This window comes from Oryzias latipes, chromosome 5, assembly GCF_053564925.1.
Source record: "Oryzias latipes strain Hd-rR chromosome 5, Olatipes_Hd-rR_3.1".
NCBI classification, from domain to species: Eukaryota; Metazoa; Chordata; class Actinopteri; order Beloniformes; family Adrianichthyidae; genus Oryzias; species Oryzias latipes.
In genome coordinates, this window is record NC_136241.1 from 5611300 (window position 1) to 5638845 (window position 27546).

A 27546-nucleotide genomic window follows, 5' to 3' on the forward strand; every position below is an offset into this window, starting at 1 on the left:
TTTAGTAATTGTAGAAACATTTAGGCATGTTAATATTGAGTAGTATGAAGGTACATGGATCACTGGTAACATCTACAGTAAAGGATGCCTGTATTTGATACAAATTCCTTTAGAAGAATGAACAGGACAAAGCAGGTTGTCCCATTAAGCGCTCATACACACGTGTCCTGTGTAATACTCAACTGGACAGGTTCTGACATTAGCAGGACATATTGTTAAAACTAGTATACTGGAAGTGAAGTTGTCCTAATGATCACTCTTACACACATGTCCTGTGTAATACTCAACTGGACAGGTCCAGGTTTTAGCAGGACTATGTGCTCAGTGTTTAAGCAAAGAATCTAATTCAGCCTCCATCCTTTCATCTCAGAAATCCAAAGAAAAGCCAAGTCAATCAGCAGAAGAGAATCCACCCACTTCCGGGTCCTATGCAGACGACACACCGCAGGTAAATTTCAGTTTAAATACCTATTTAGTAATTGTAGAAACATTTAGGCATTTAAATATTGAGTAGTATGAAGGTACATGGATCACTGGATTTACTGAATTACGGCCAGTAAATTCTGGGCATTGTTTCCACTCAGTTATGCTTTGGTCCCTCTGAGTGATGTGTTTTCACGGCCCATGCATGATGAAGACGGCCAGCGCGTCATATTGGGTCACCGTAGTGCGACCACTTAGCTTAGCCACATTAATGGAAAACTGCATGTTTTTTTTGCTGAATTAGTATTGAGAAATACCTAATTGGAAAGTATAGACATTGAGACTCTTTGTTCAGCGTTAAATTGAATTTTTTTCCTTTCATGAAATACTAAGACATGTCACGCCATAGATGTTCTTTTGTCAAAAGTTGGTAAAATAACATGACTTTGGCAATGTTTTAGTAGCTTCATTTCCATTAACCACAGAATTGCACAAATTGGATTTTTTTTATAAAGAAATGAACTTATAGGTAACACCTCAATTTTGAAAACACTTGCATTTATCGAAAAAAAAAAACCTTTTGTGTTTTGAGGTGTTGATTTTATCTTTTTAATATCAAACAAGTTTCTCAAACACTTCTGTGTCTGGCTTTTTGAATTTTTTTGAACAATTGTGTAGCTTTGCTCTCCCCAGTGCTGTGACATCACACAAATGCTGTTGGTTTTTGTCTACAGGACTGTGATCATGATTTAGTCGCTGACGAAATGTCACCTTTGGAGAAATGTGTCATATGTGGAGGACCTTTTACTCCTCTGAAATGGAGTGGTGTGAGATGTGAAGGTAATTTTTTGCTTAACAATGTAAAGATATGTACATTTCTGGTTTGAATGTGATTCTATTGGGGCATCATAAAAACATCTATTGCTATGGTATATCTTTTTGAGCTTTTACAAGTGCAAATTAACTGTATTCATTTTATGTACTTTTAATTTTCTGTGTAGTTTGCAACCAGACCTGGCACAAAAGGTGTTACAATATTCACATGGTGGACATCTCAGAACCTCAATCACTGGTACGTTTTTATTTGTTCTTTTCAGTGAAATGTCTTCCAAATCCATAAAGTTTACTTTTTGTTTTTAATTGTGGGCAGGTTTTAAATGAACAAAGCTCAAGTGAGGTGGGTTCATCAGAAGAGGAATACGTGCCTGATTCCACAGCTGATTCAGACAGCTCATTTGTCAATAAATCAGAGATTTTAAGCATAAATCGCAAACGAGTACAGATCTCGGAGGTTTCAACCAGTCAGTCTGCTTCCAAAAAGAAAAGATTTCACCAAGAAGATTCTGTAGAGGGAGAAAGACTGAGTTCTTCTGAAGCTGCAGGGTCATTATCTCAAGATGAACTCAGAAAAAGACGATTTGAAAAATCTGATGCGACTTCAAATGAAAGAAATGCTCGCAATGAATGCATGACTGATAGCTATAATGCTCGGCCTGAAGATTTACCCAAGTCATCCCTCTTACTCAGAAACAGAAACTACTGCTATATTTGTGGAAAGCTACAGACAAAGTTTACACGCCATTTGAAAAGGCATGAGAAAAAATATGCTGATGTTGCCCAAGTTTTAAGTCTTCCCAAGAAGTCCAAAAAGCGCTTGGAAATGCTTGCTAAGCTGCGCAACAAGGGAAACTATGACCATAACTCAGAGGTCTTAGCAAGTGGCATAGGAACATTAAAACCAAAACGCACATCAAAGAAAAACTACAAAGAAAAAGACTATATTCACTGCATTTACTGTCAGGCATTATATCTCAGAAGAGATCTGTGGAGACATGTTCGAAAATGTTCTTCCAAACCAGGAAAAGCCACTTCAGAGGGACATGACAAAAGAGTCTTGTCTTTGGCCTCTATGAATGAGTCAGCTCTTTGTCAGCAAGTTTCCCCAGGTGTTTGGAAAATATTAGCTGTCATGAAAGATGATGACATAACATCCACTGTGCGAAGTGACTTCTCTATTCTCCAGCTTGCCCAGTCACTCTTTAACAAACATGGACAAGATCCCACCAAATTTGACTACATTCGTCAGAAACTCAGAGAATGTGGAAGACTTCTGCTTGTACTTCGGAAAGAATTTTCAATTAACACCTTTGAGGATGCTGTCAGGCCTGCAAATTTTGATGTGGTTATTACAGCTGTCAAGAAAGTGTCTGGCTATGATGGAGAAAAGAACTGCTACTCTACTCCAAGCCTTGCCCTGAAGTTGGGCCACTCATTGCAGAAAGTTAATGACATTTTACATTGTCGAGCACTTATGGCTCAAGACAGTACACTGATCAAGTCGACCCAAAGTTTCAAAACCCTCTTTTCTACAAAGTGGTCTGAATTCATTTCCCATACTGCACTGTCAACACTAAACGAGCGTCACTTTAACAAGCCTTCCACTCTTCCCTTCACAGAAGATGTTCAATGTCTTCATAGACATCTGGAGAAGATTACTGACGAAGCACTGAAGGACTTGGAGGAGCATAGTTCACCCAAATCATACAGTGAACTTTGCAAAGTCACCATGGCAAAAGTAATACTGTTCAACAGAAGACGAGGGGGAGAAGTTTCAAAGATGACATTATGTGGCTTTCAGGGGAGAGACTCAAGTGCCCTCCACAAGGATATTGCATTTGGACTTACAAAATTTGAACGTCACCTTTGTCAACACTTCAGTCGCGTGGAATTGAGGGGTAAACGTGGTCGAAAGGTTGCAGTGTTACTTTCACCGGACATGGTGAGTGCAATAACACGGCTGACGGAGAAGAGAGCAGACTGTGGTGTACTGGCAGAAAACCCCTTTCTTTTTGCCAGGCCTAAATGTCTGACTCCTTACAGAGGACAGGACTGTTTAAGGCTTTATGCAGCAGAATGTGGGGCTAAAAACCCAGAGCTCCTCAGGTCGACTCAGTTGCGCAAACATGTTGCAACTTTGTCTCAGATCCTGAATCTCAAGAATCACGAGTTGGATCAAGTTGCCAACTTTCTTGGTCACGATATTCGCGTTCATCGTGAATATTATAGACTTCCAGAGGCTACTACACAGCTGGCTAAGATATCTAAACTACTCATTGCCATGGAGAAAGGGTCTCTTAAAAACCTACAAGGCAAAACACTGGAAGAGATTGAAATCGAAGGTGAAGTTGCATTTAAGCTAAGAGTTGGACCTTTCCAGAACTTGAACTGAACTATATCTTAACACAATTTAATTTTACTAGATAAGCTAGAGTTGACAGAGTCAAGTGGAGAGAGCGACAGCGACACAGAGGCCGACGCCGCCGTTGAAGAGGCCGACGCCGCCGTTGAAGAGGCCGACGTCGCCGTTGAAGAGACCAACGCCACTGTTGAAGAGGGCGAGGTTGAAGAAAATCTCTCAAATCCAAAGGCTGGTAAGCACAAAATGATTTTTCTTGAAATTGTTCTGTTCATGAAACCACATGACTAATAAACGTCATCACAGAGTCTCTGGGAAGTGAGAGGATGTGGACACCTGTTCGTTAAATTAAATTCAATTTTATTTATACCACAAAAGATTTGCCTCATTGGGCTGAATGCAAGTAATTATAAAGAGGCACAAGGTTTTTCATAACATATAAACAATATCTACAAACTAAAGACTGAATACATTTGGTCATCCCTGTCCTTAGACAGTCATTCCTGGTAAGGAAAAACTCCTAAAAAAATGTAAAAAAAATCTGATTCAGGAAAAAAAAAGCAGAAACTTCAGGAATGCCCACGTGAGGGCGAGATCCTATCCCAGGACAGACATGCGATTTACCAGGACTGTTATAGAGGAATTAGCTTATCTAACTCTCCAACTATGTATTTGAAAGAGTTCCGTCAGATATGGCTGAGGGATCGGTGGGGACAATGCCCTCAGCCCAACTTTATCTTTAGAAATAGCACACAGTGATTTTATGTCTGTGTAAATTATGAGTTCAGGTTTTAATCTTGGAAATCAAACTCAGGATTTAAAGGGTACATTAATTGTTTAGTCACATAACATAACATTTGTTTATAAACAATACGTGGTGCAATCCTGGACCATTTCACTGTACAAAAGACCATATGCTGCAGAGACTGTGAGCTTTTAGCAGTTAGCATCCGGCCGTATTATCTACCTCGGGAGTTTACGAACGTCCTTGCCGTCTGTGTTTACATCCCGCCCAGAGCGCGCAAAGACAGCCATTGAGGTAGTGGTCCAAACGGTTTCAGAGCTGCAAACGAGGCACCCACAGGCTCTCGTGGTCGTCTCAGGGGACTTCAATCACGTCTCCCTGGATGCCCCACCATCAACGATGCATCAGTGCGTGAACTGTCCCACTCGCAGCGACAGGACAATCGATTTGTTTTATGTCAACATCAAAGATGCCTATCAGGCCACGCCCCTCCCTGCCCTCGGCAAATCAGACCAAAATCTGATTTCCTTACAGCCCACATACACGCCTTTAGTGAAGAGGCAGCCTGCAGCAACAAAGAGCGTGAGGAGGTGGACACCTGAGGCTGAGGGGGAACTCAGAGACTGCTTTGGATGCACAGACTGGAGCGCCCTGCTGGACCCGAATGGAGTGACATCGAAGGAGCATCCCAATGTATAACAGACTATATGAACTTCTGCATGTAGACTGTTGTGCTCACAAAACTGTCCATTGTTATGCAAATAACAAACCCTGGATAACAAGGACAGTGAAAGTGGTTTTAAATAAAAAGAGCATTCCTCAAAAAGGATCAGGAGGAAATTAAAAGGGTCCAGATAGACCCGAGGAGCTGCCTGAAAGATGCAAAAAAACACCTATAAGGACAGAGTGGAGAAGAAACTGGAGAACAATAACATCAGGGAGGTGTGGCGATGAATGAAAACCATTACAGGCTGCAACAAGACAACAGTAGTTGGGGGAAGTGCTGAAAAAGCCAATGTATGGAATACCTATTTTAATAGATTTCACCCCCCCCCCCCCCCCCCCACACCCAATTCCAACACCAGCCCTGTCTTGCACCACACCCATCACCGTGCCCTTCTCACTGCCTGTCCTCATCCCTTAGCCAGAGGAGGGCCAGCTCCTCAGACTGCTCCTTCCTCCATCAACCATGATCCATCTCTTCCAGTGTCCTCGCCATGTGATCCATGCCTTCCACCTGCAGAATGTGTTTCCCACCACATCACAGATCATCCTGTGCAGAGGGAACTGCAGAGACTGAACATGAGGAAAGCCCTGGGTCCAGACAGTGTGTCCCAGACTCCTGAAAACGTGTGTATACGAGCTTGGGGCTCCTCTTCAGCATCTGTTTAACCTGAGCCTGGACCTGGGACAGGTGCCATCTCTGTGGAAGAACTCATGTATCGTTCCACTCCCCAAAGTCAAGCACCCAAAGGAGAACAAAGACTACCGGCCTGTAGCACTGACTTCACACGTGATGAAGATCTTTGAGAGGTTGGTGCTGCAGCAGCTGACGTCACAGGTCCAGCATGTCCAAGATCCACTGCAGTTTGCGTACCAGGAGAGAGTGGGGGTGGAGGATGCGGTCCTCTACCTGCTACACCATACCTACTCACACCTGGAGGAAGGAGGTGGTGCAGTGAAAAAACTGTTTTTGATTTCTCCTGGGCCTTTAACGCCATTCATCCTCACCTACTGCAGGAAAAATGAACCAAGATGGCAGTACAACCACCCTTGGTTTTTTGGATCATGGACTACCTCACTAACAGGCTGCAATACGTCTGCATGGGGGGATCGTTCTCCAGTACCCTCCGCTGCAGCGTGGGGGCACTGCAGGGGACAGTGCCATCTCCTCTCCTCTTCACGCTGTATACATCTGATTTCCACTACAACACCGCAACCTGCGACTTGCAGAAGTTCTCAGACGATACAGCTGTTGTGGCCTACATAAAAAGAGAAGAGGACAGCGAGTACAGGCAGCTGGTGGAGGACTTTGTGGGCGGGTGCAGGAAAAACCAGCTGCAGCTGAACCTCCAGAAGACCAAAGAAATGGTTCTGGACTTCAGGAGGAAAGCTGCAACACCTCAACAGCTGCACATAGAGGGAGACAGCTTGGAGAGGGTGCAAACCTACAAATACTTGGCGGTCGTATTGGACCACAAGCTGGACTGGACCGCCAACACAGATCAGCTCTACAAAAAGAATCAGTCCAGGCTGTACTTTCTCCGGAGGCTGCGCTTGTTCAATATCTGCACAAAGCTGCTGCAGGTGTTTTCTCAGTCTGTGGTGGCGAGTGCTCTCCTCGATTCTGCTATTTGCTGGAGCAGCACCAGCAAGAAGAACATCTGCCGGCTCAACAAAATCATCAAGAGCTCTGTGGTGGGGCTGAAGCTGGCTCCTGTGGAGGAGGTGGCTGAACTCTGACCGTCTTCAGGTCCATCATGAGGCATCCCTCACATCCACTACATGAGGCCTTCACCAGCAGGAGGAGTACATTCAGCAGCAGACTGCTGTCCCAGCGCTGCTCCACGGACAGACTGAAGAACTCTTTTGTTCCTCGCGCCATCTTGCAATACAACTCTTTAGCTGAACCTCTTAGAAGCGTTTAATTATTTTTATATCATTAATTCTTAATCTATTTAATGTATTGATATTTAACTTATTTATTCCTGTATTTTTAATGTATTTTTATTCTTAAATCCACCACTCATATTGCTTTTATGTCCTTTTATGTGTGTATGTTTTTATGATTGTCAGCAGATGACCAAATTTAAATTTCCTAAGGTATTTAATAATCCCTTATCTATCTGTCTATCCATTTTGTGCATCACAATATGAGAAACATGCTTTCAACAAATAAATGCTTACTGGGAAGTATTTTTATTAATACTATTTTACTTTTTCAGCACAAAGTCAAAACAAAGATGAGAAGGACAAGGAACTTAAGGCATTAAAATGGAAGCGGAGGAAGCCTGACGGAAAGAAACAAAAACAATCTGGTAAGTGCAGCCACCCGTACATAAGTCACATGCGCACACAAGTAAAACTGAATTATGATCAACATTAAACATAATTCAAAGTCCAAAAGACTAATAGTATTTTTTTATGTTTCTCCCCTCACACTGCTTCATCATTCTGAGTAAGGATATGCCTTTTGTACAAATAGTATTGATGACAACTAATCCACAAATTGACAGAAAATCAATTTAGAAAGTGACTGAATATCTCTTTTTTTCCACTTGTTACACTCTTTTAAGACTGACGGAATTATACCTATAATTGGAATACTAAGAATGTTCACATAAGATGTAACTGTAACACCACATATAGTGGGATTTGTATCTAAGGCCTAATCCAAATTTTTCCCATCTCCTTACCCCTCCATTTGAAGGGGCTTTTGAAGTGGTGTCCGAAATATATTTTTTTATTTTCTACCCTCCATGTGGGGGGAAACTGACCCCTCCCTTGCGAAGGGGTTCCGCTGTGCTGTGCAAGCACTTTTCTTAATGTGGGTGCGCTCTGAAGCACAGAAGTTTAAATGTAAATTAAAGTAATGACTTTGTTGTAGCATGACCCTTTTGAAGTTAGACAACCGCTGTTATGTATATTTGAGCAGTGGAAGCGCTGCACTATTGCAAGCTGACTATCGACTAATGGTGACGTCCAAGTTTTGAGACACTAGTTTCATTAGTGTCTGTTTGGAGTGCTACATTTATGATGTGGGGAGAAGGGAAGAATTTAGATTGGGCCTAAAAATCTCCTAAAATGGGTGTCTAATTTCAAACTGTGTTTTATCTTTTTTAGCTGCTGAGCAAGAAAAGAAACGAATGAAGCAAATAAAACGACCCTGGTCCAAAGAGGAAGTAAACGCTGTCATGAGACACTTCAAGGACCATATAATGAAGGGAAAACTTGCTTCCATGATAGAATGTGGGCAGTGCAAAAAGGCAGAGAATCCTGTTCTTGACAACCGTACCCTACAGAACATCAGAGACTTTGTGAGAAATCGTGGTATTACCATGAAAAACAAAAAGTAACCCAGCGAACATTTCCATATGGCCCATATGGTTTACCTTTGGGCTGAATATCTGGGCCCCGGGTGGGTTTGTCCACGAGTTCCGTGGTGACCCCATCTGTGTTTCCACACACTGGCTTAGAAGGAAACTCAGTGGTCTGAGTTCCCAACGCTAACCAGCTGCTCTGTGGAAAGCATTGTGTGCCAACAACCTGCCTTACGGATAGTGTAGCGAGTTAGCGAGCTACACTGTCTAGCGAGCCAGATTACTCAGTGCCCATTCAAGCTAGTGTGGGCAAACACAGATGGGGCCACTGTGGAACCTGTGAACAAACCCACCTGGGGCTCAACAATTCAGCCCAAAAGTAAGCCATGTGGGGCTCACATTCAAATGTTTGCTAAATGAAGATTTTTGATATATAGTATATAGAAGTATGAATAAGCAGTTAAGGCTTAAATTTTGTTTTTTTGTTCAGTTGTCAAAAGGTTATTTCTTTATTTGCCTTTACATTAGAAAGAATATAATTTTGAAGTAAGGACTTATGGCTATGTAGTTTTTTTCTGAAAACTATCTTTTACATTAGACAGAACATTAACAACAAATAAGCACTAGATTCTTGAATGTTTTTCCATTTAAAACTGTATATTCTTGTCACCTTTTTGACAAGACTAAGTTTTTTTCAACATTTTTGCTGTATTTGCTTTTCATTTCACAAATAGAACTGTCATAAGCATTTAAATGTACTTTTTTATGTTTATAAAAACAATGATTACAGTGAACTACACAGTATAAAAGTTCAATAAAAGGATTTTTGGGTGGGAGGACCCATCAAGGTCGTTGGGTCCTTTGAAGTCACGTTTTAGACATGTTTGTGTGTTTGTATACTGTGGACCTCATAAATACTCTTTTTGTCAGAGGCGGGGCTAATGGAGCTCATTAAAGTGTCCTGGTAATGTTGTGTTTTGTCATATATTATTATTTCTTGTTGTAATAACTTTTTTCAAATTTTGAACTGGGTTATGTGAAGTACCGCCACAAATATATTTTTTGAGATACTGCTTGTCCTTAGAAATCAAGCAGAAAGGGGTGTCCCCATAATGTAGTAACAAACGTGTTTGAAAAAACTGTCCTTTTAATCCACCAATACCAGTATGTGTGTGTGTGTGTAGGTGTGTGTGCCCTCACATCAGTTCTGTTATGTCTTAAGTGTCATCTGTTTAACAGAAAAATATGTCATGTGATGATTTGTTGTCAGCTTAAAACTTCAATTTAAATATTTGAAAGACTTAAGGTTTTTGACCAAAATCCGAGTTGTAATCATTCTGTTTATTTAAACACTGCATGTAATATCTTGAATTTATAGACACCCTTTAGAAAAGACAATGGCTAATTTCACCAAACAAAGTTTCCTTAAAGGTCTTTCTAACATATCATTTATTCAAACGCTGCGGCTTTTTCGTAACTTATTTTACTCTTTCCCTGCTTGCTTCATTTTATTGACTGGTTAATGCATTATAATGCACCATATTGAACTTACAATACATATATATATATATATATATATATATATATATATATATATATATATATATATATATATATATATATATATATATATATATATATATTTAATAGCATTAGAACCAAAGTGCAGGTTTTTTTTTTACATATGTAAGCCGTAAAAGTAAACAGTTGTGCTATAAGAGAATTGTTTAACCCTATTTCTTTACAATGAAGCAAAGAGAAATTGATATATAATCATAGTATTGTATTGGGTGAGGGTGTGTGCTATATTGTTACTAATTTGTAACATTGTTGTTTAGCATGTTTATGCTGAAATACAGTAGATTTTTATTTTATTTAAAAAGGGTTAATTTTGTGGGAGTTAGCTTCTACCTTCTAGTTTAGGATGTAAATATTACATATTCATGTCTGTCTAAATGTCCGCACGTGACCTCTTCCGTCCAATCGTTCTCTTAGCCTCTCAAGAGGCCATAACGATGTCAACAGGCTTGTTATGCTCTAATTTTAGTTGCTGTCAGTAGTGGTGAATCCAGAGGAGACTCCTGCCAAGTCAAATGAAGTTGTCATTTGATGTTTATCACTGCTGAAGTGGCCATAAGCATGTGGTCACTTAGGTTTACAGGCTAACACGCCGGACAAAATGAAAACATGCAAAGGACTCGTGCTGTTTCACACTTATTTATTGTATAATAACACACAGATAGCCTTTATTTTACTGTTTTCTTTTTGGTTTTGCTCATTTATGTTTTTTTCCACTGTGTGCTAAGTCACATAAAAGGATAATGGATGTTTACTGCAGTTCAGAGGTTAGATGATGTCAAAGACTAGAGACAACCATCATGACCATCGTCATCCTGAGCTACTGGCTATACTATTAACTGCATGTCAGCAATAAAGTTTCTGTTTTTACAGACGGACCGACAGACCGACAGAAAGACAGACAGAGACAGACAGACAGATTTGTAGGTGTTATATTTTCGTTTAGTGTATGCACAATGAAAAGGTAAAAAAATCACACCTAATAATTATTAAATTATTTATAACATTTAAAAATGAAACGTTTGCATATTACATTTTTGTGAAAGAAATGCTTTCATTGAGCAAATGCAATTTTTTAAAAAATCTAATCTGTTTTATTGTGGAAAGAAAACTATTTACAGAAAACATGAGGCACTGGAAATTGTGTCAATGTCTTTAGTTTTTATTACATTATAAATCCTTTTTTTCAAAATTTGATTCCCTGCCCTATGTGCAAAAATGGTGTGATTTTTTACAAAGGTACAAATGTATTCTTGCACAAAATCACATAAATCGATCCATTGAATTGGGCTAACTATACTTTATGTGTTGTTACTTGTCTCTCTTTTTTTTCCTTGGTGCATTTTAAAATGTGTGCTGCAGCATTCTCTGGTCAAAGAAATGTAGCGCCCTTTCAGTCAAATCCAGTCTGCTGTCTCTCTGTTACAGGGATTACCCAAACACTGAAACCCTTCTCTCTCTATTTGGCATTTCTACTCTCTGCATGTCTTCCTCAGGCGAAATTCACCCTGAACTGGAATTTTATTAACTTTACATTTCCAGCGCCAGGGGCTTTGTGCATGTCGACAACTCCTGTATGCTGCTGTGGAGCCTAGAGAAGACCAAACTCTCTTTTATGTCTTTCAGTCTGCCTTTTTTTTTTTGGTTGGGTCAGACCAGGTCTGTGCGCAGACACGTGATCTATGCTGAGTGCTGATGTTTGCAGGAAACTCCTTAAACTTTCATCAAAGAGGGATGCCTTTCACGGCTTCATGTTTCACTTTTTCTTTATTTCTGCTCATAAAATTGCATTAATGGGGGAACTCCAGCCCATTTGAGGATCTAAAGATCAAAGGAAACCAGTTAATGGTGGTTTTTCACAGCTTGGTTTTAATCTTACCTGAGCTCCACATTGGTCGCCTCTGCTCTTCACACTCCTGAACTGATCCTGGTTCTTTGTCCAGCACAGTTGGAAGTCTCTGTCACCATGAATCAGCTGGGATGTGCCGTCCTCTTTTGGCAAAGATCAGCTGTAGATCGGAGATGAAATCTGTGCTGCAGGCGGCCACATGTCCACTGTGGAGCTGCATCAAACACCAAGCATTTCCATGTTTATCTTTCTTGTATTCCCTTTCACCAAGAGTCCTCTGCTTTTCCTTGGATTCCCTCTCCTGGTTTGTCTGGTTTTTCTTTGGGTTTTCCTTTCATCCCATCTCTTCCTTCGTGGGATTGAAGGAAACAAGTGCACAAAATTCCAGAGGCTAATTCTGCTGCTTAAGACGGGGGAACCTAATATGTGAGGACAACTGTGGCAGGGGGAGATACAAGCACAGAGGGAGGGAATGTGTGGGAGAGGAGGGGGAGCACAGAGGAGGGAAGGCCCTGCAATGGACGGCAAACCAAACCAAAAGCAAAAGCAGGAGTGACTCATTCAGAGTTGTGAGACGACATCATTTTAAACAAATAAAACCAAAAATGCAAGCAACTCAATGAGGCAAAAAGGTTTTTTGTTTGTTTCCTGATTTTGTGTGTGATAAAATGACTGATAGAATTCCAATATTCCATATTACCCTGTAAAGGCCACTACATCAATGAATTCACAGAAAATTCAAATTTGGGGATTTAAGATGTTTTTTTGAAAAAACCTTTGAGGACATCTGCAAAAAAATGTTACTAGATCATTTTTATGAGAAATAGATAGTATCAAATATGATATTTAAGGTTTGAGGAAAAAATACCCTATTTACCACAGGTTTTTGACATGATGTAACTGTATTATTAAAAATTCATTATCAAAAAATTTAGCTTTCTTTCAATACAGCAAATAGTCATTTAAAAAAACGAGAAACAATAGATGAGTTATTCTAAGCATGAAGTTCTGAAAACAAGCAAAACCTTTCCCGCCAAAGGGTTAATGAAGTTCACGGAAGTAGCCTTTTTGAAATGAGTAGGAAAAGTCCTTCTACTGCCCCTAGTGGAATGTTTATGAACTACAAGGCAGACAATATGGACATGAATGGTTGTGGGTTTAAGGGGTCTACACCATGCTATTTTTCAACCTTGTATAGTAAGTAATATCCATGCATATTATAACATGTTACCTTTGATACACAAAATAAGAAATCCTTTACGAAATATGAGTTCATTTTCCAACCGGGAGGTGAGACGACTCGATCTCTGAGGTACCGCCTTTCGCTTTGTGTAGCTGCTGCACATTGCATTAGCCTGGGGGCGGTGTTGGCAGCACAGACTCTTCCTGGAAGAGGCTGTTCCTCATTTTGGGATGTCACAATGTGAGAACCCACTTGTTTTCACGGGTTGGGAGTGGCTGGTGCTCAGAGAGCAGGTTTTTAGAGGAACACTAAGAAATGCGTGAATGGATCAAAATACCAGTTAGGAGTTTCTTTTGATGAGGAATTATTTTGATGAAACTCTTAAAAGCTCAAAAATATTGCATAACATAGGCCTTTAAGATAAAATAATTTCAAAGTCTAATCTGTATGTTCTTCATCAAAAAAACCAAAAGGGCAGACTCCATGGACTAACAAATCCTGATTCTGTCACGTGTATCTTCTGTAAGAATATACAGAAACTGAAATAAAAGAGTTGTGTATGCAATATTTGAAATGAATAGTGGCACCAGAAAAGCAATAAATTACTTTATGTTTTATACTTGAACCACCAGAATTTACAGTATGACCACATTTCATTCAGCCTTCTCATCAACAATTACACAGGAAAACAAAATCCATGTGTCATCAACACCTATTTACTCCTGATCAGGGTCAAAGGAGCCTGTGCCAGCTGCTTTGGGCCCTCTCTGGACAGGTTGCCTTAATGGGGTCAAATGCCCAGCTAGGGGTATTATACAATCCCCAGGAAATTTATATTCATCACATTTTGTGGACGATGACGGAAATGCTGGAACCTCAAAGAAAACCAATGGCTGTTCAGTAGACATGCAAACTTGACACAGAAAAGATTCAAACCAGAGTTTGTTTGCTGTGAGGTCCTGGTGATAATCATCATCATCTGTGGTCTCACTCCTCACCCAACGTTTTGTAAATTCATCACAAGCCTTTACTGGTCCTGCCCCACCACTCACCCTGCCTCCATCCAGGGATGTCGGCCTCTTCCTTCAACCAGTTTCTGCTTCAGATGTTCGGGAAGAACGAAGAAAGAGATGGATGCAAACAAATCCACTGGCTTGGATGGATTTGAACTCATGTTTTTAAAACTAGCTACCCAGATCATTGCTGCTGCCATCCCACATTTGTTCAATTTGTCTATTCATCTGTCTATTTTTCCTTTGGAATGAAAATTGGACATCCTTCTCCCCATTTTCAAAGGAGGTTCCGGATCTGCCCCCAACTGCTACAGGGCTATATTCATCCTGCCATGCCTAGTTAGAGTTTTAGAAAGGTTGTTCTCAAAGAGCTAACCCACTTCATTGGGTCTAAAAATATCCTGTTTGATCTTCAGTTTGGGTTAAGAACTGGCTCCATTTTGACTACCTTGAAAGTCCTCAATGACCTCATTACCTTCATGGACAATAAACAGGTCTGCACAGCTGTATATATAAATCTGGTCAAGGCATTTGATGCAATAAACCATTCAGTCTTACTTGAGAGGCCCTCCAGAATTGGCCTGTCCAGAAGTTGCATCAAATTGTTTGCCAGACATCTCAATAACCCTGTACAATGAGGGAAGTCAGAAAACGTTATGTAGACTCTCATTGTCTCGAAAGGGTATGCCCCAAGGTTTCATCTTGGGCCTGACCTTGTTCTCCATGTATACAAATAATATGGCCAAAGCCATTGGTACCTCTCGAATAAACCTCAATGCCGATGACACCATCATTCACTTATAGTAGGTCTTGCTTTATACAGTGCCAAACACTCTATGGCCATGATGACCATGCTCTCCATGCTTACTTATGGTGATGCCATCTATAAAACGGCTCCCAATCATGCTCTCAACAAGCTTGATTTTCTCTATCACGGAGCAATCTGGTTACCCACTGGTGCACCTTTTTCCACCCACCATTGTGAACTGTATAAACTGATGGGTTGGTCCTCCCTCCACACCAGACAACTTCCTTACTGGCTTCTTCTCAGTCAAAAATCTCTACTGGGGAAGACACCACAAAACCTCTCCAGCCTCCTGCATTATTCCCATTATAACTACCATCTGAGGTACAACAATCTCATTACCTTCCTTTCTGCGGATCCACACAGTATTTGGTCAGACCTTTATTTTGCTGAAGCAAATGACTGGAACTTTCTCCAAAACTCCCTTAAATTTGCTGTTCTCCCATCACACAATTTGTTCAAGCAGAAACTGCAACAGTCCCTAGTTGACTGTTGCGCATGTTGATCCCTCCCCCCTTGCTTGTTGTCTGTAGCCTACAGACTGTTTTTAATCTCATTGTCACTACTGTGACAGTCAGAACAGGCAGACGGCTGGATCCAAGTGCAGCAAGTTTATTAGCTCAGCTAAAAGTCCACAAAGTTAAATCCGGGTCAGACAGGCAGGGGTCAATGGCAGGCATGAAAGCATCAGAGAAGATACGGGAAGTCAAAATCCAGGCGAGACTCGGGGCAGGCTGCCGGCACCTGGCAAACAGAGTCAGATACAGGGTCAGGAGACAGAAGATCAGGTCCAAATACAACCCTCAGTAAAAAAGGCAGAGTGGCGCATACAATACTTCACACAGGTTCAGTGCAGTGCTTAAGTAGACTGTGACTGATTAGTGAATGAGAATCAGGTCTGTGGCATCCAGAAAGTGCACACTTGGTGTGCTGGGAGATGAAGTGCTTCTAGTACTCTGGAGACTGCTCCCGCTGGTGACGAAAGGGGACACAGAATTCTGACTTCTGACAACTGTATGATACTGAATGAATGTCGTGGATTATTGTGTATTGTTCTTTTTGTTTTTGCTTTTTTTCTTTCAGATAAAATAAAAAGGAAAAGAAAAGAAAACCATTGTTAGCAGCCTTGGAAAACAACATTTTGTGGTGTAATATCTATATGACTTGGAGATGATGTTTTGTTTTGACATAGCATGTTAATATTATGCAACAGCACATATTCACCGTATGTATATAGCTGTTAATTACCTATTTTTTCTTTTGCAAAGCCTAAAGCCTATTTTAGTTACCTAAAAGTCCTAAAATAAAAGGAACCATGGAAACTTCAAAACCCAAAGATTCTTAAAAACATGGGGTCGTTAGACCATGAAGGGAAAAGATGCTAAAACTATTTTTTAACTTGATCATTCTCCATCACTGCAGGTTTAACTTGATTTTCATTGTTTTTTGCAGCTTTGGAAGAGTATCTTCTTTGTTATAATCCTTTAAGATATAACCTGATCTTTAAATACTTGAGTTTGATTTTTACACTTGTTGTTTCTCGCTTTCGGACGTCTTTGCCATCACCTCAAGGGGGAATTACTTAGCACATCTTTACCAGTTCATTTCATGTTATCAGCCATGCTGGGTAACTAAATATACTGGTCAGTTTGTCATCGGGAAAACATCCCATCCCAGGTATTTGAAAAGCGGAAGTTGAAAATGAATGTAGACAGGTTGGTCATGAAGACAGTGACACAAACACACAAAAATGATCTTGTGGGTCTCCCATATTCTAGCATGCTGACTGCTAGCTGCCAGTTAAGGTGTAGATTCATATCAGATGTCCTAAATGTGCTTGCTAGTGTCATTTCAAAGAGGTAGACAAGTATTGAGTGGAGGAGACGAGGTAAAAGGGCTGAGGTGAGACTGACGCATGCTGCAATGTCACGTAAATGTCAGCCTAATTCGGATACGCTAAAAGACCTCAGCTCCGTGAGCCCTCTCTCTGCCCTGTTCAAGTCACAAACAGTGGATCATAGAAGTGGTTGAACGCTCTGGGAATCTAAACCGCCTTCAAAGTGCAAAGTGCTCTTGTGCAAAGACATTTGCTGTTTAAAACCCCCCAGCAATGAACAGGTAACATCCTGCAGGAGTTGGTTAGGCCTTGTTGGGATTTCATCCTGAACTCATGATGGTGCTTGCTTTTGTGTCGATATTTTCACTTATAATTTATTTGCATCAAGTGGACAATCAAAAACAGAAACATCAACACCTTCTGGCGTTCTGCCATGTGGGGTTGAGTTAGGGGACAGTGAGCAAGGACAGTAAACTGGAGCAGCAAGCACATTTTGTGAGGGTGTACAGTTGCGCACACACACAAATTTAAGTCTGCGTCTCTTTAGAGGACATTAAGTCAACTTCCATTAACCAGCCTAACCTGGAGTCTGCAATAAAACTATAGCCCTCGATCACATTTCCTCACTTAGGTTAAAGGAATTCATGTTGTCATTTAAAGAGACACTTTGAACACACTCATAAGTAGCGCACAAACACCTGGCCACCCTCAGCTCTAAAAGATTTACGATACCACTCACCACAACATCCTGCAGAGCTATGCAAGGCCTTGCATTCCAGCGTCTGATCTATATAGGGCTCATCCATGTTTATGCCGTCGCCATACTGCAGATGGAAGACACTCTAAACTACAGCCCAACTGTTCTCTTTTTTGACACAGTCTGCATTTTTTTTGCATTAATTAATATTCACTTCTTAAAGTTAAGACAATGTGAAAATGATCACAATCTCACGATTTCCCACCAGGGACAATAAAGTAAATCGGAATCTGTACTCTACACCTGAAGCATTTGTACACGTGTTTCATGAAGAATTTTAAGAATTAAGAATACTTGAGTGTAATAAATAATATTTAATAATAAATAATAATATTTCACTTCCTACAAAAAAATGGGATGCGGATTTGAGCATCAGCACAGAGGAAAGCTTCTGGTTAGAACTTTGTCTAAACACCTTCAAACTGACAAAAAGTCCAAATCTGCAGCTGATCCATTTCAAAACTCTTCACAGAATTTACTACACTGGACAAAGGATGTTCAAGATGGGTCTCAGCAACTCAGACATTTGTCAGCACTGTGACAGTAATCTACCCGACAGTTACATGCACGCACTGTGGTTCTGCACGCCTGTCCAGGCTCTCTGGCAGCAGGTATGTGCCGATCTATCAGTCTGGCTTAAAGTTTCAATCACGGCTTCACCATCACTTTGTGTGCTTGGTGACATGAGTGCCATCGATGTAGAAGGAGGATTAGGCTCTATCATTTTCATAACTCTTTGTATTGCTAAAAAAACTATTTTAATAAATTGGAAAAACAAGAAAAATATAAACATAAGTCAACACAGAAATCTGCTGTTTGATCATATCAGCTTGGAATAAATGTCAGCCCAAAGTTCAAGTAACTTTGAAAGAATTCAGTCTCTCTGGTCTCCCATAGCTAACTCCATGACTTAGGGGGTGGGGGGGCGTGGTCGTCGCTGCTTCTTGCCCTTCTGCCGTGGTTCGTGGTGGGGGTCGGGGCCTCCGGTGCCTGGCGGGGGGTGGTGGGGGCTCCGTTGGTCGGGGGGTCGGGTCCGGTGCCTGGGTGGGGCGGGCTGGGCTGCTGCGTGGTCCTCTGGGCTGGGGTGTGGGGGTGCGTGGTGGGGTGGTGGTCTGGCTTGGCTTGGGGGGGTGGTCCCTTTGCCTGTGCTGGGGGGGGTTGGCGGGGGGCCCTGCTCAGGGGGGGGGGCGGCGGCGCTGGATGGGCTGCCCATCTGCACCTGGGGCTGGGATCGGCCCTTCCCTGGCTCTGGGACGGGACGGGACAACCCTCTCGGGGCCCCCGGTCGCTCTGGGTGTCCTCCGCTTCGGCTGCGGGGTCTGGGGGGGGGTGGGGTGGGGTGGGGGGCTTGTCGGCCCTGTCCTGTGGGGGGGCGTTCTGGGGGGGAGGGGGGCCCACTATTGGTACGGGGCGGGGGGGGGTTTACGGGTCGGGGTCTCCGCTGAGGCACTTGGCGGTTGCCCCGGCCGGTTGGCTGCCTCGGTCCCGTCGAGGCCTGACCAGAGCTCTTCTGGGGCCGGTGTTTGGGGGTGGGGGCCTGGGCTTGCTCCGGGGGGGGGCGACGCTCTCTGGCTCCTCTCTCTCTGTGTGGGGTGGGTGGTGCCGGGCCTGGGGTGTAGGCGTCTCTGGGGGTGGGGCCCCTGGGCTGGGTGGGCCTAGCCCCTTTGCTGGGGGGGGGGGGGGGGGGGCTGGGGGACAGCTGTTTGACCACCGGGGGACAGTATACCAGCGGTCCCCAACTCACCCCCTTCCTCATATAACCTCATATTAGGGTGAGGGGGTGGGGGGTTTAGCCTGCGATGCGCCTCGGGGGGGGGGCTACTTGGCAGTGGGCCCCCTCCTATGGTTGCCGTATGGAGTAGGCCCCCCCTCTTTCGGTTTTATTTGCACCTTAGACATGTAGGGTCCTTGGTAGGGGGGGTGCTTGGACATCACTGCCAGCAAGCAGCAGATGTCCTCCTAGCACCCTACCCGCCAATTTTAACCGCACCTTAGACATTCAGGGCCCCTTGGTGGGGAGGGTGAGGGGACATCAATGTGAGTAATCAGGAGATGTCCCCTTAGTGCCCTACCCGCCAATTTTAACTGCACCCCCCTTAGCACCCCCCTTTCCCCCCTCAATATATACATTCCAACATAAACACACACACATGCACACACACACCCTCTCAAACACACATACACGCACACACATTTTGCAAGGAAGGTGGGACCTAGGACCATCTGTCCCCTGCCCCTTCCCTGGTGGGGGGTGCGGGCCCCTTGGCAACGGCGGCCGTGTCCCTTGGGTGCCGGCTTCCTGGGCCTGGCGGTTCTCTCTCCGCGCGGTGGGGGGGTTTACATTAAACCTGAGCCGGGGGTGTTCGTGTCCCTGGGGGGTGGGTCCTGGTCCTTGCCCCTGAGCACTGGGCCCCGCCAAATTTCCAACTGTGGCCGAGCCTGGTCGGGCCATATTTACAACACCCCTTGTGGGCCCCCTTTTTTTCCCCGGGGTTCCCCCCTCCTGGGCGGGGGCGGCGGGCCCCTGCCTTGCTCCTCCCTGGACCAACCTTGGGCCGGGTGGGTGGCTGCCTGGAGTGCGGAGTGGGTCTCCCTTGGGGGGTCTTGGCTCGTACCTGGGGTTGGGGCGGGGGGATGCCCGGAACTCCTGGGTGGTGATGGGGTGCTCGTCTGGGGCTGTGGGCGTCCTTCTCCAGTGGGGCCCTGCGTTGGGCTCTCCCGGCGCGGCGGGGGGGCTGCTCTCCTGGTTGGGCTGGGGCGGCGCTCTCTTTCCCTCCGTGCCTCCCTGCTCTCTGGCTCTGGGGGCCTTGCGGCGGTCCTGCTGGCCCTGGCCTGGGTGGCGGTCTTGGTTGCCCGGGGTGCGGTTGTTCCCTGCCTTTTCCCGTTTGGCGTTGGGGGGATTCCGGCTGCCGCTGCTGCTGCGGCGGGGGTCTTGGGGTGGGGATGGCTGGGCACTCTCCCTCCTTCTTTTCACGTTCCACCATCCATTTTAGAAGAACATAAATACTCACCTGAGCACAGGTGTTAGCTCACCTTTGCACTAACAGTTTGCATGGTTTAATGACTGAAATATTTCACACTAGTTGGTTTTAAGGCATAGGTATGCGTTTGTTAACACTATCTGTTTGTGTATATGTCGACATGTGGACATTTTTGCAGCTAACAGGTGTGTTGATAACATTTGAGTGTGTGTGTGGACAGGCCCCGCCCTTTTTGTACTACATTTGAACTTTATCGTAACGATAAACAACCAGTAAACTTGTTGCTTTATGCTGCTTCATGGTTGAAATTAATAAAGTTTGGCCTCAATTACAAAAGGGGTTTATTCAGACATACCTCTGGTTTGTATGAAGATTAATAACCCCTATTGTTAAAGTAAAATATGTCCAACACAAGAGGCTCTCATCTGTCTGCCCAGCTGTTGGACAGGACAAGTTAAAAAAAAAAAAAAAAGAATACTTGATTGTAAGCTTGGAAGCCACGAAAACAAGCTCCGCCCCCAGGCTAACAGACACACCCACTTTTTTTTTTTTTTTTTTTTTTTTTTTTTTTTTTTTTTTGTTCTGTCCAACAGCTGTCCATCAATACACTGTAGGTATGGGGGTGGAGATACATGCATGCTGCAGACGTGAACCGTGTGTTCATAAAGGGAGCCAGATCCTACCCAGCCAGACCAGGAGAGGGGAGGAGAGCCCCCCAGGCCAGAAGCCCCCCCAGCATCCGGACCCAGGCAGCCCGGGAGGGGAGGAGGAGGGGACCGCCCACCCCACCAGCCAGGCACAGAGAGGGCCCCCCTACAGGGGCCCCCCCAATGCCCAGAGGCACAAGCGAACCCAGTGTCCGGCCCCCAGGGCACAAGACAGGAGCGCTTAGCCGTACCAGGCGGCAGCCATGGGGGCCACCGGGCGCCGGACACAGAGACAAAGGCCAGGGACGAAGCCAGGGCCCCCGGAACCCATGAGCCGGCCACCACCCGACCGGCGCCCCGACTCCGCAAGCCAGCCCAGGCACGCGACCTTAGCAACCCAGGGATCGCCACGCACCCACAGCCACCCCCCATAACCCTAAAACCCTACGCACTACAACCCCCCCCCCCGCCATAATATCTGAGCCCCCCTCCCCAACCCTCTCAGTGCCCTCCCCTCTCTGTGATGGGGAGGGAAAGCCCCAGAGGGTCCCAGCGAGCCAGCCCCCAGGTCCGTCCAACCCATGCACTCACACACACATACTCACAATCATCTGGTTACCCTCCCTACCCCCGCCGCCACGCAGTAACCCCCCCCCCAGCCGGCCGACCCCCAGCGCCGTATGCCCGACCCCTCCAGCAGCCGACAGGATACACATAAGCCCGGCCGCCCTGAGAGGACCAGGCGGGTGAAGACCGGCCGCCCCACCCATGTATGGAGGTGTGGGAGTGCTGTGTGTGTGCTGCAGGTAAAATAGGAGGTCACCAGTGTGGGGGGCTCCACCGCTGCCAAGCCGCAAAGCCCCCCACTCCGGAGTCCCTCTGTGAGTGGTGTGTATTTGCTGTGTGTGTGCTGCTAGCATGCAGTGTGTGTGTCTACAGAGGAAGTTAAAATTGTGGGGGGGGCCAGCGAAAGGTGAGCACGGATGTTTCACCGTGCCCCCCTCCACCAGACCCTCTCCACAAGGCCCTAGATGAATCAGAGTGTCTAATATGCAAGTAAAAAGCGGGGAGGAGGGCGGGTGCCAACGAGAACCCAGAGAGGGGCATCCCCAGTGAGCCCCGCCAGTATACCCCTCCCATCCAGATCCCGGGGCCCTATGTGCCTGTGTGCAATATTTGTTTGGGTGAGAGCGGGGAGGAGCGGGCGGATGGGCACACCCACTTTTTCTGTGGAGCTAGCAGTCATGGGCTAAGCGCTTTTATTTTATATGCACAATATGCACAACCATCTTTGCAAAGGTTTTGATCTTTTTGTGGGTGAAACGCAGACACGCTGCCGACGCCGACTCTAGCTTGACATCATGAAATGGGCGGCCCCCACACGGAGCGAGGCAGGACCTCAGAGATTGGGTCATCTTACGACAATAACCCATATTTCATTCATAAAATCGTTCTTTAGTGTGCCAAATGTGATATATTATCATATATATGGATATAGTTTACTATGAAAGGCTGAAGAAAAGCATAACATAGGCCCTTTAAACTAAAGGTTTGGGATGGACTGTTATAGTACCAATGCTGCAACAAAAGGAAAATTTAACCTTCTTCGGTTCTTTTTTATTTGAGCACATTTGGAGGACTGTTGGTTTCTCCTGCCATTGCCAGGGTTGTGATATTTTTGAGCAGTCAAAATTATTTTTCCATTTCCATCCCTTTTTCGAAAAGCAACTCTTATGAATCTATTTTTGCTTTTTTTCTTGCAGATGAGCACAGACACTTGTCGTCTACATCCACTGACATCCTCACTGACATCCTCACATGTGTAGTTACATCAGGAACTTTGAAAGGATCGTTCAGTTTTGCATGAAGTGGTTGAAAACAATGACATTATTGCAATAATATGGCATTTGTTTTGTATTGAAATACATGTTTCAGACTGTCAGGACTATGTAGTGGGATTATGAAAAGACCTGTTGCTTTAAACTGAACACTGATGAGAAACACAAAGTCTGAGCTCAGAACAATTGTGTGAAACATAACGTGCAGTTAGACCTCTTCAACTTAAATGCACTTTTCAGAGCCTACCCTCGGATTAGGACACTATGTCATAAATTGCTGCCAAAACCAGATGAACAATTTACACCAACACCAAGAGGTCACCTCTCCTGATCTCTATTTGGATCCACCAGTTCTATGTGTGATCATAAAACCTCCTTTTTGTTCTTTGAGCTCACTATTTGAAAGATGAGGAAATTACTTCTACAAACCAGTGATCTGTGAAGACGGAAACTGTGCCATTACAAACCTGGGAGGAACTGTGTGTGCTCTGCAAACAAGCAGCCAGGAGAACACTTCTACAAAATATGAACAGTAGTTACGGTGGACGTAAACCCATGTGGTAAACAGTGGCCAGGATCAACAGCGAGTACAAAACTCCCAAGAATCCAAACTTCATTTTAGGTGAATGGAGTACTGAAAGTGAGCTTCATTTGTTTATTTTATTTTTATTAACATAGATTAAGCTATTAGGAAGTACAGTGGTCCACAAGATGACAGAAATGACAAATCTAATTGATCTACGTTTTTAAAACTAAAGTTTTGGTTGGAAGTCTTCCTTCAGCAAACGTGTGTGTGGATCTTTCAAATCCATGAGTTCTGTCTCATTAGTGGAAACATCACATGTGACGCAGAGCCACTGCAAAGCACAGAACACTGCTACTTTTCTGCATTTTTAACCCACTTTGAAGCCATTATTATAATCGCTCAGGTTAGACTGTGTGGACGGCTATAATTTGATAGCCTTAAAATCTAAATTCACTTTTTACCCCTTTAACTTGCTAATTTAAACTTCAAAATATCTGCAACAGAATTGAACTTTTTTGTTGTTATTCAATGTAGTTTTATGTCAATAAAAAACGTGATGTATGGTTGTGTTGCTCTGCGATGGACTAGCAATAGGCTAGGATAGGCTCCAGCAACCCATGTGACCCCAAAAAGGATTCAGCGGGTTTAGAAAATGGATGGATGGATGGATGGATGGATGGACAATTTAACAAGGATTTTTCTGTTTTTGTCTCAAAGACAAGAATTTTTCTTTGTTTTAATCCTTTTATTCTAAAATATGTTCATAATTTACAATTAACTCCTTGAATGTTGTGCAAAGATACTGATAGACTAATAGAATCAAAACAGAAATTTGAATCAGACATTTTTTATGTTTAATTCATACAGTTAAAATTGGCAGCAGAACTTTGTTTTACATATCTAATCTATCTAACAATTTTATGTTATTAAGTTGCATTCACTCATTTATGAAAGACAAAAATAATTTTACATGAAAATTGTATTTCACATTTCCTGCATCTGTTCATTCCATTTTCCACTGCAAAGAAAAAACAAGGACCATCTTATTTTTCCCTGTTAGCCCTACATTCAACTGCTTTCTTTGAAGATGTGTAATTCCTTCAATGATCCACATTCATGCCATTTCATGATTAATAATTGCACATAAGATGACTCTGGATGGAAAAGACTTCTAACCAAGTGGAGTCCCTGGGTATCTTCATTAGCCTGATTATTCTGGTGAAAGCACACAGCATCAGCCAGTTTGCATGCAAATAGGTTAATTCTATTCCAACTCCCTCCCTTGCTCTGTGTTTTACCGAAAATTACTCTGTTTTGTTTAGTCCTTCTCTTCACATCCATAATGCCATAACTGTAGGACAAATGTTTGAGTTGCACATTTTGGAAGACTCTTCAGGTTTCCCATCAGAAAAATATTTGAGGAATCGATCTTGATGAAAGGATCAAGCTTGTGTTTTCAGCACTGAATTGTTAGAACAGTCAGATTAAAGCCACCCCTGATGCTGCTGACACCTAGTGGCCAAATACCGGTACTTCATGTTGAGGATGATTTGATCAAAACAAAAACCTCTCACCATGTGGTGTCACTGTCGTTCTTTGTTTAACCCTTCCGCTCGCTTAGGTTGGCATGTGCTTTGGGGTCTGCATGACCCCGCTCCAAAAAAAATATAACTCCCTCCGCTGTTTTACAGGGCATAAGTGACCCCACGAGGCATTTCTCGGTGGCCAGCACGAAACCCATTCCCTCCGCTGTTTTACAGGGCATAAGTGACCCCACGAGACAATACTTTATTTTTTTTTCTCTCCATTCCCTCCGCTGTTTTACAGGGCAGAAATGACCCCACGAGACAATACTTTATTTTTTTTTTCTCTCTCCATCCTCTCTTCATTTTCCTTACACCCCAAGACCACCAGAGGGTGGAGAGGGAAGGAGGGGGGGTATAATTTTTTTTTTTTTAATTTATTTTCATACCCCTCGCGCTGTGCTTTCGCTTGCATTCGACCCCGTATTATTAAAAAAAAAACCATTCACTCCGCTGTTTTACGGAGCTCAAATGACCCCAAGAGACAATACTTTTTTTTTTCTCCAGAAAAAAGCGTTCACTCCGCTGTTTTACGGAGTGCAAATGACCCCACGAGACAATGCTTTTTTTTCATACACTCTTCATTTTCCTTACAGCGCACGACCACCAGGGGGAGGGGAAGGGGGGGGGGGCATCAATTCATTTATTTATTTACATACCCCTCGCGCTGTGCTTTCGCGTGCATTCGACCCCTGTATTATTTAAAAAAAAGCGTTCACTCCGCTGTTTTACGGAGCTAAAATGACCCCAAGAGACAATACTTTATTTTTATTTTTCTCCAAAAACAAAAGCGTTCACTCCGCTGTTTTACGGAGTGCAAATGACCCCAAGAGACAATACAGTATTTTTATTTTTCTCCAAAAACAAAAGCGTTCACTCCGCTGTTTTACGGAGCTAAAATGACCCCAAGAGACAATACAGTATTTTATTTTTTTCTCCAAAAACAAAAGCGTTCACTACGCTGTTTTACGGAGCTCAAATGACCCCAAGAGACAATACTTTATTATTTTTTACTCCAAAAACAAAAGCGTTCACTCCGCTGTTTTACGGAGTGAGAATGACCCCACTAGACTATGCTTTTTTATTTTCCTATCTTCATTTTCCTTACACCGCACGACCACCAGGGGGAAGGGGGGGGTATATTTTTTTTTAAATTTTTTGTCATACCCCTCGCGCTGTAGTTTGGGGTGCATTTGACCCCCGTATTTTAAAAAAAAAAAAAAAAATTCCATCCGCTGTTTTTCGGAGCACCTGTGACCCCACGAGGCATTTTTTTGTTTATGGCATTTGGCAATTCCCTCGCGCTGTAGTTTGGGGTGCATTTGACCCCCGTATTTTTTTTAAAAAAAATAAAAATTCCAACCGCTGTTTTTCGGAGCACGTGTGACCCCACGAGGCGTTTTTTTTTTTTTTTTGGTGGATGGCATTTGGCAATTCCCTCACGCTGTAGTTTGGGGTGCATTTGACCTCCGTATTTATATAACCCTCCCACTCGCTCAGGTGGGCATGTGCTTTGGGGTCTGCATGACCCCCCAAAAAATCCGCTGTTTTACGGAGCTAAAAAACATTCAGTCCGCTGTTTTACGGATCGTAAACGACCCCACGAGAAATTTCTCTGTGGCCGGCATAAAAAACATTCAGTCCGCTGTTTTACGGATCGTAAACGACCCCGCGAGACAATACTTTTTTTTATCATCCTCTCTTTATTGTCCTTACACCCCACGACCACCAGGGGGTGGAGGGGGAGGAGGGGGGCATCAATTTATTTATTTATTTTCATACCCCTCGCGCTGTCTTTTGGGTGCATTTGACCCCGTATTTTTTAAAAAAAAAAACATTCACTCCGCTGGTTTACGGAACATAAAGGACCCCATCCTCTCTTCATTGTACTTACACCCCACGACCACCAGGGGGTGGAGGGGGAGGAGGGGATGAGGGGGGGGCATCAATCTATTTATTTATTTTCATACCTCTCGCGCTGTGCTTTGGCGTGCATTTGACCCCATATTTGTTTCATCTCTTCATTGTCCTTACACCCCACGACCACCAGGGGGTGGAGGGGGAGGAGGGGATGAGGGGGGGCATCAATCTATTTATTTATTTTCATACCCCTCGCGCTGTCTTTTGGGTGCATTTGACCCCGTATTTTTAAAAAAAAAAAACATTCACTCCGCTGGTTTACGGAACATAAAGGACCCCATCCTCTCTTCATTGTACTTACACCCCACGACCACCAGGGGGTGGAGGGGATGAGGGGGGGCATCAATCTATTTATTTATTTTCATACCCCTCGCGCTGTCTTTTGGGTGCATTTGACCCCGTATTTTTTTTTCTTCATTGTCCTTACACCCCACGACCACCAGGGGGTGGAGGGGGGGAGAAGGGGGGCATCAATTTATTTATTTATTTTCATACCTCTCGCGCTGTACTTTAGGGTGCATTTGACCCCGTACTTTTTAAAAAAAAAAACTTTCACTCCACTGTTTTACAGAGTATAAATGACCCCACGAGACATTACTTGGTGGCCGGCATTTGGCAATTCCCT

The 27546-nt window shown here is 43.7% G+C and overlaps 2 protein-coding genes across 3 annotated transcripts in view; one reads left to right on the forward strand and one right to left on the reverse strand.

The window, feature by feature from the left end:
• LOC101166104 (zinc finger protein 385A) overlaps window positions 1–12307 on the reverse strand; it is an 86870-nt gene extending 74563 nt beyond the window's left edge. The window contains exon 1 of the mRNA XM_078946891.1: window positions 11862–12307. Within this exon, the coding sequence (XP_078803017.1) occupies window positions 11862–11874 (13 nt within the window). The 5' untranslated portion in view covers window positions 11875–12307. The remainder of the gene's footprint in view (window positions 1–11861) is intronic.
• On the forward strand, window positions 363–8558 carry LOC144992108 (uncharacterized). Of its 2 annotated transcripts, XM_078946894.1 has the most exons (8): window positions 363–448; window positions 1158–1263; window positions 1425–1495; window positions 1574–1600; window positions 2880–3602; window positions 3684–3854; window positions 7310–7402; window positions 8208–8558. In XM_078946894.1, the coding sequence occupies exons 5-8, from the start codon at window positions 2990–2992 to the stop codon at window positions 8438–8440; spliced, it is 1110 nt and encodes a 369-aa protein (XP_078803020.1). In that variant the 5' UTR covers window positions 363–448; window positions 1158–1263; window positions 1425–1495; window positions 1574–1600; window positions 2880–2989; the 3' UTR covers window positions 8441–8558. The 2 variants fall into 2 exon arrangements, with proteins under 2 accessions (XP_078803020.1, XP_078803019.1); XM_078946893.1 differs by lacking the exon at window positions 1574–1600.
• Window positions 12308–27546: the final 15239 nt, after the last annotated feature.

Excerpts from the sequence above, each read along its gene's own strand:
- LOC144992108 (XM_078946894.1), top strand. The coding sequence starts at position 2,990 with ATGGCAAAAGTAATACTGTTCAACAGAAGACGAGGGGGAGAAGTTTCA. Across the intron at positions 3,603-3,683 it reads GGAAGAGATTGAAATCGAAG|ATAAGCTAGAGTTGACAGAG; the intron begins GTGAAGTTGCAT and ends TAATTTTACTAG. Across the intron at positions 3,855-7,309 it reads TCTCTCAAATCCAAAGGCTG|CACAAAGTCAAAACAAAGAT; the intron begins GTAAGCACAAAA and ends TTACTTTTTCAG.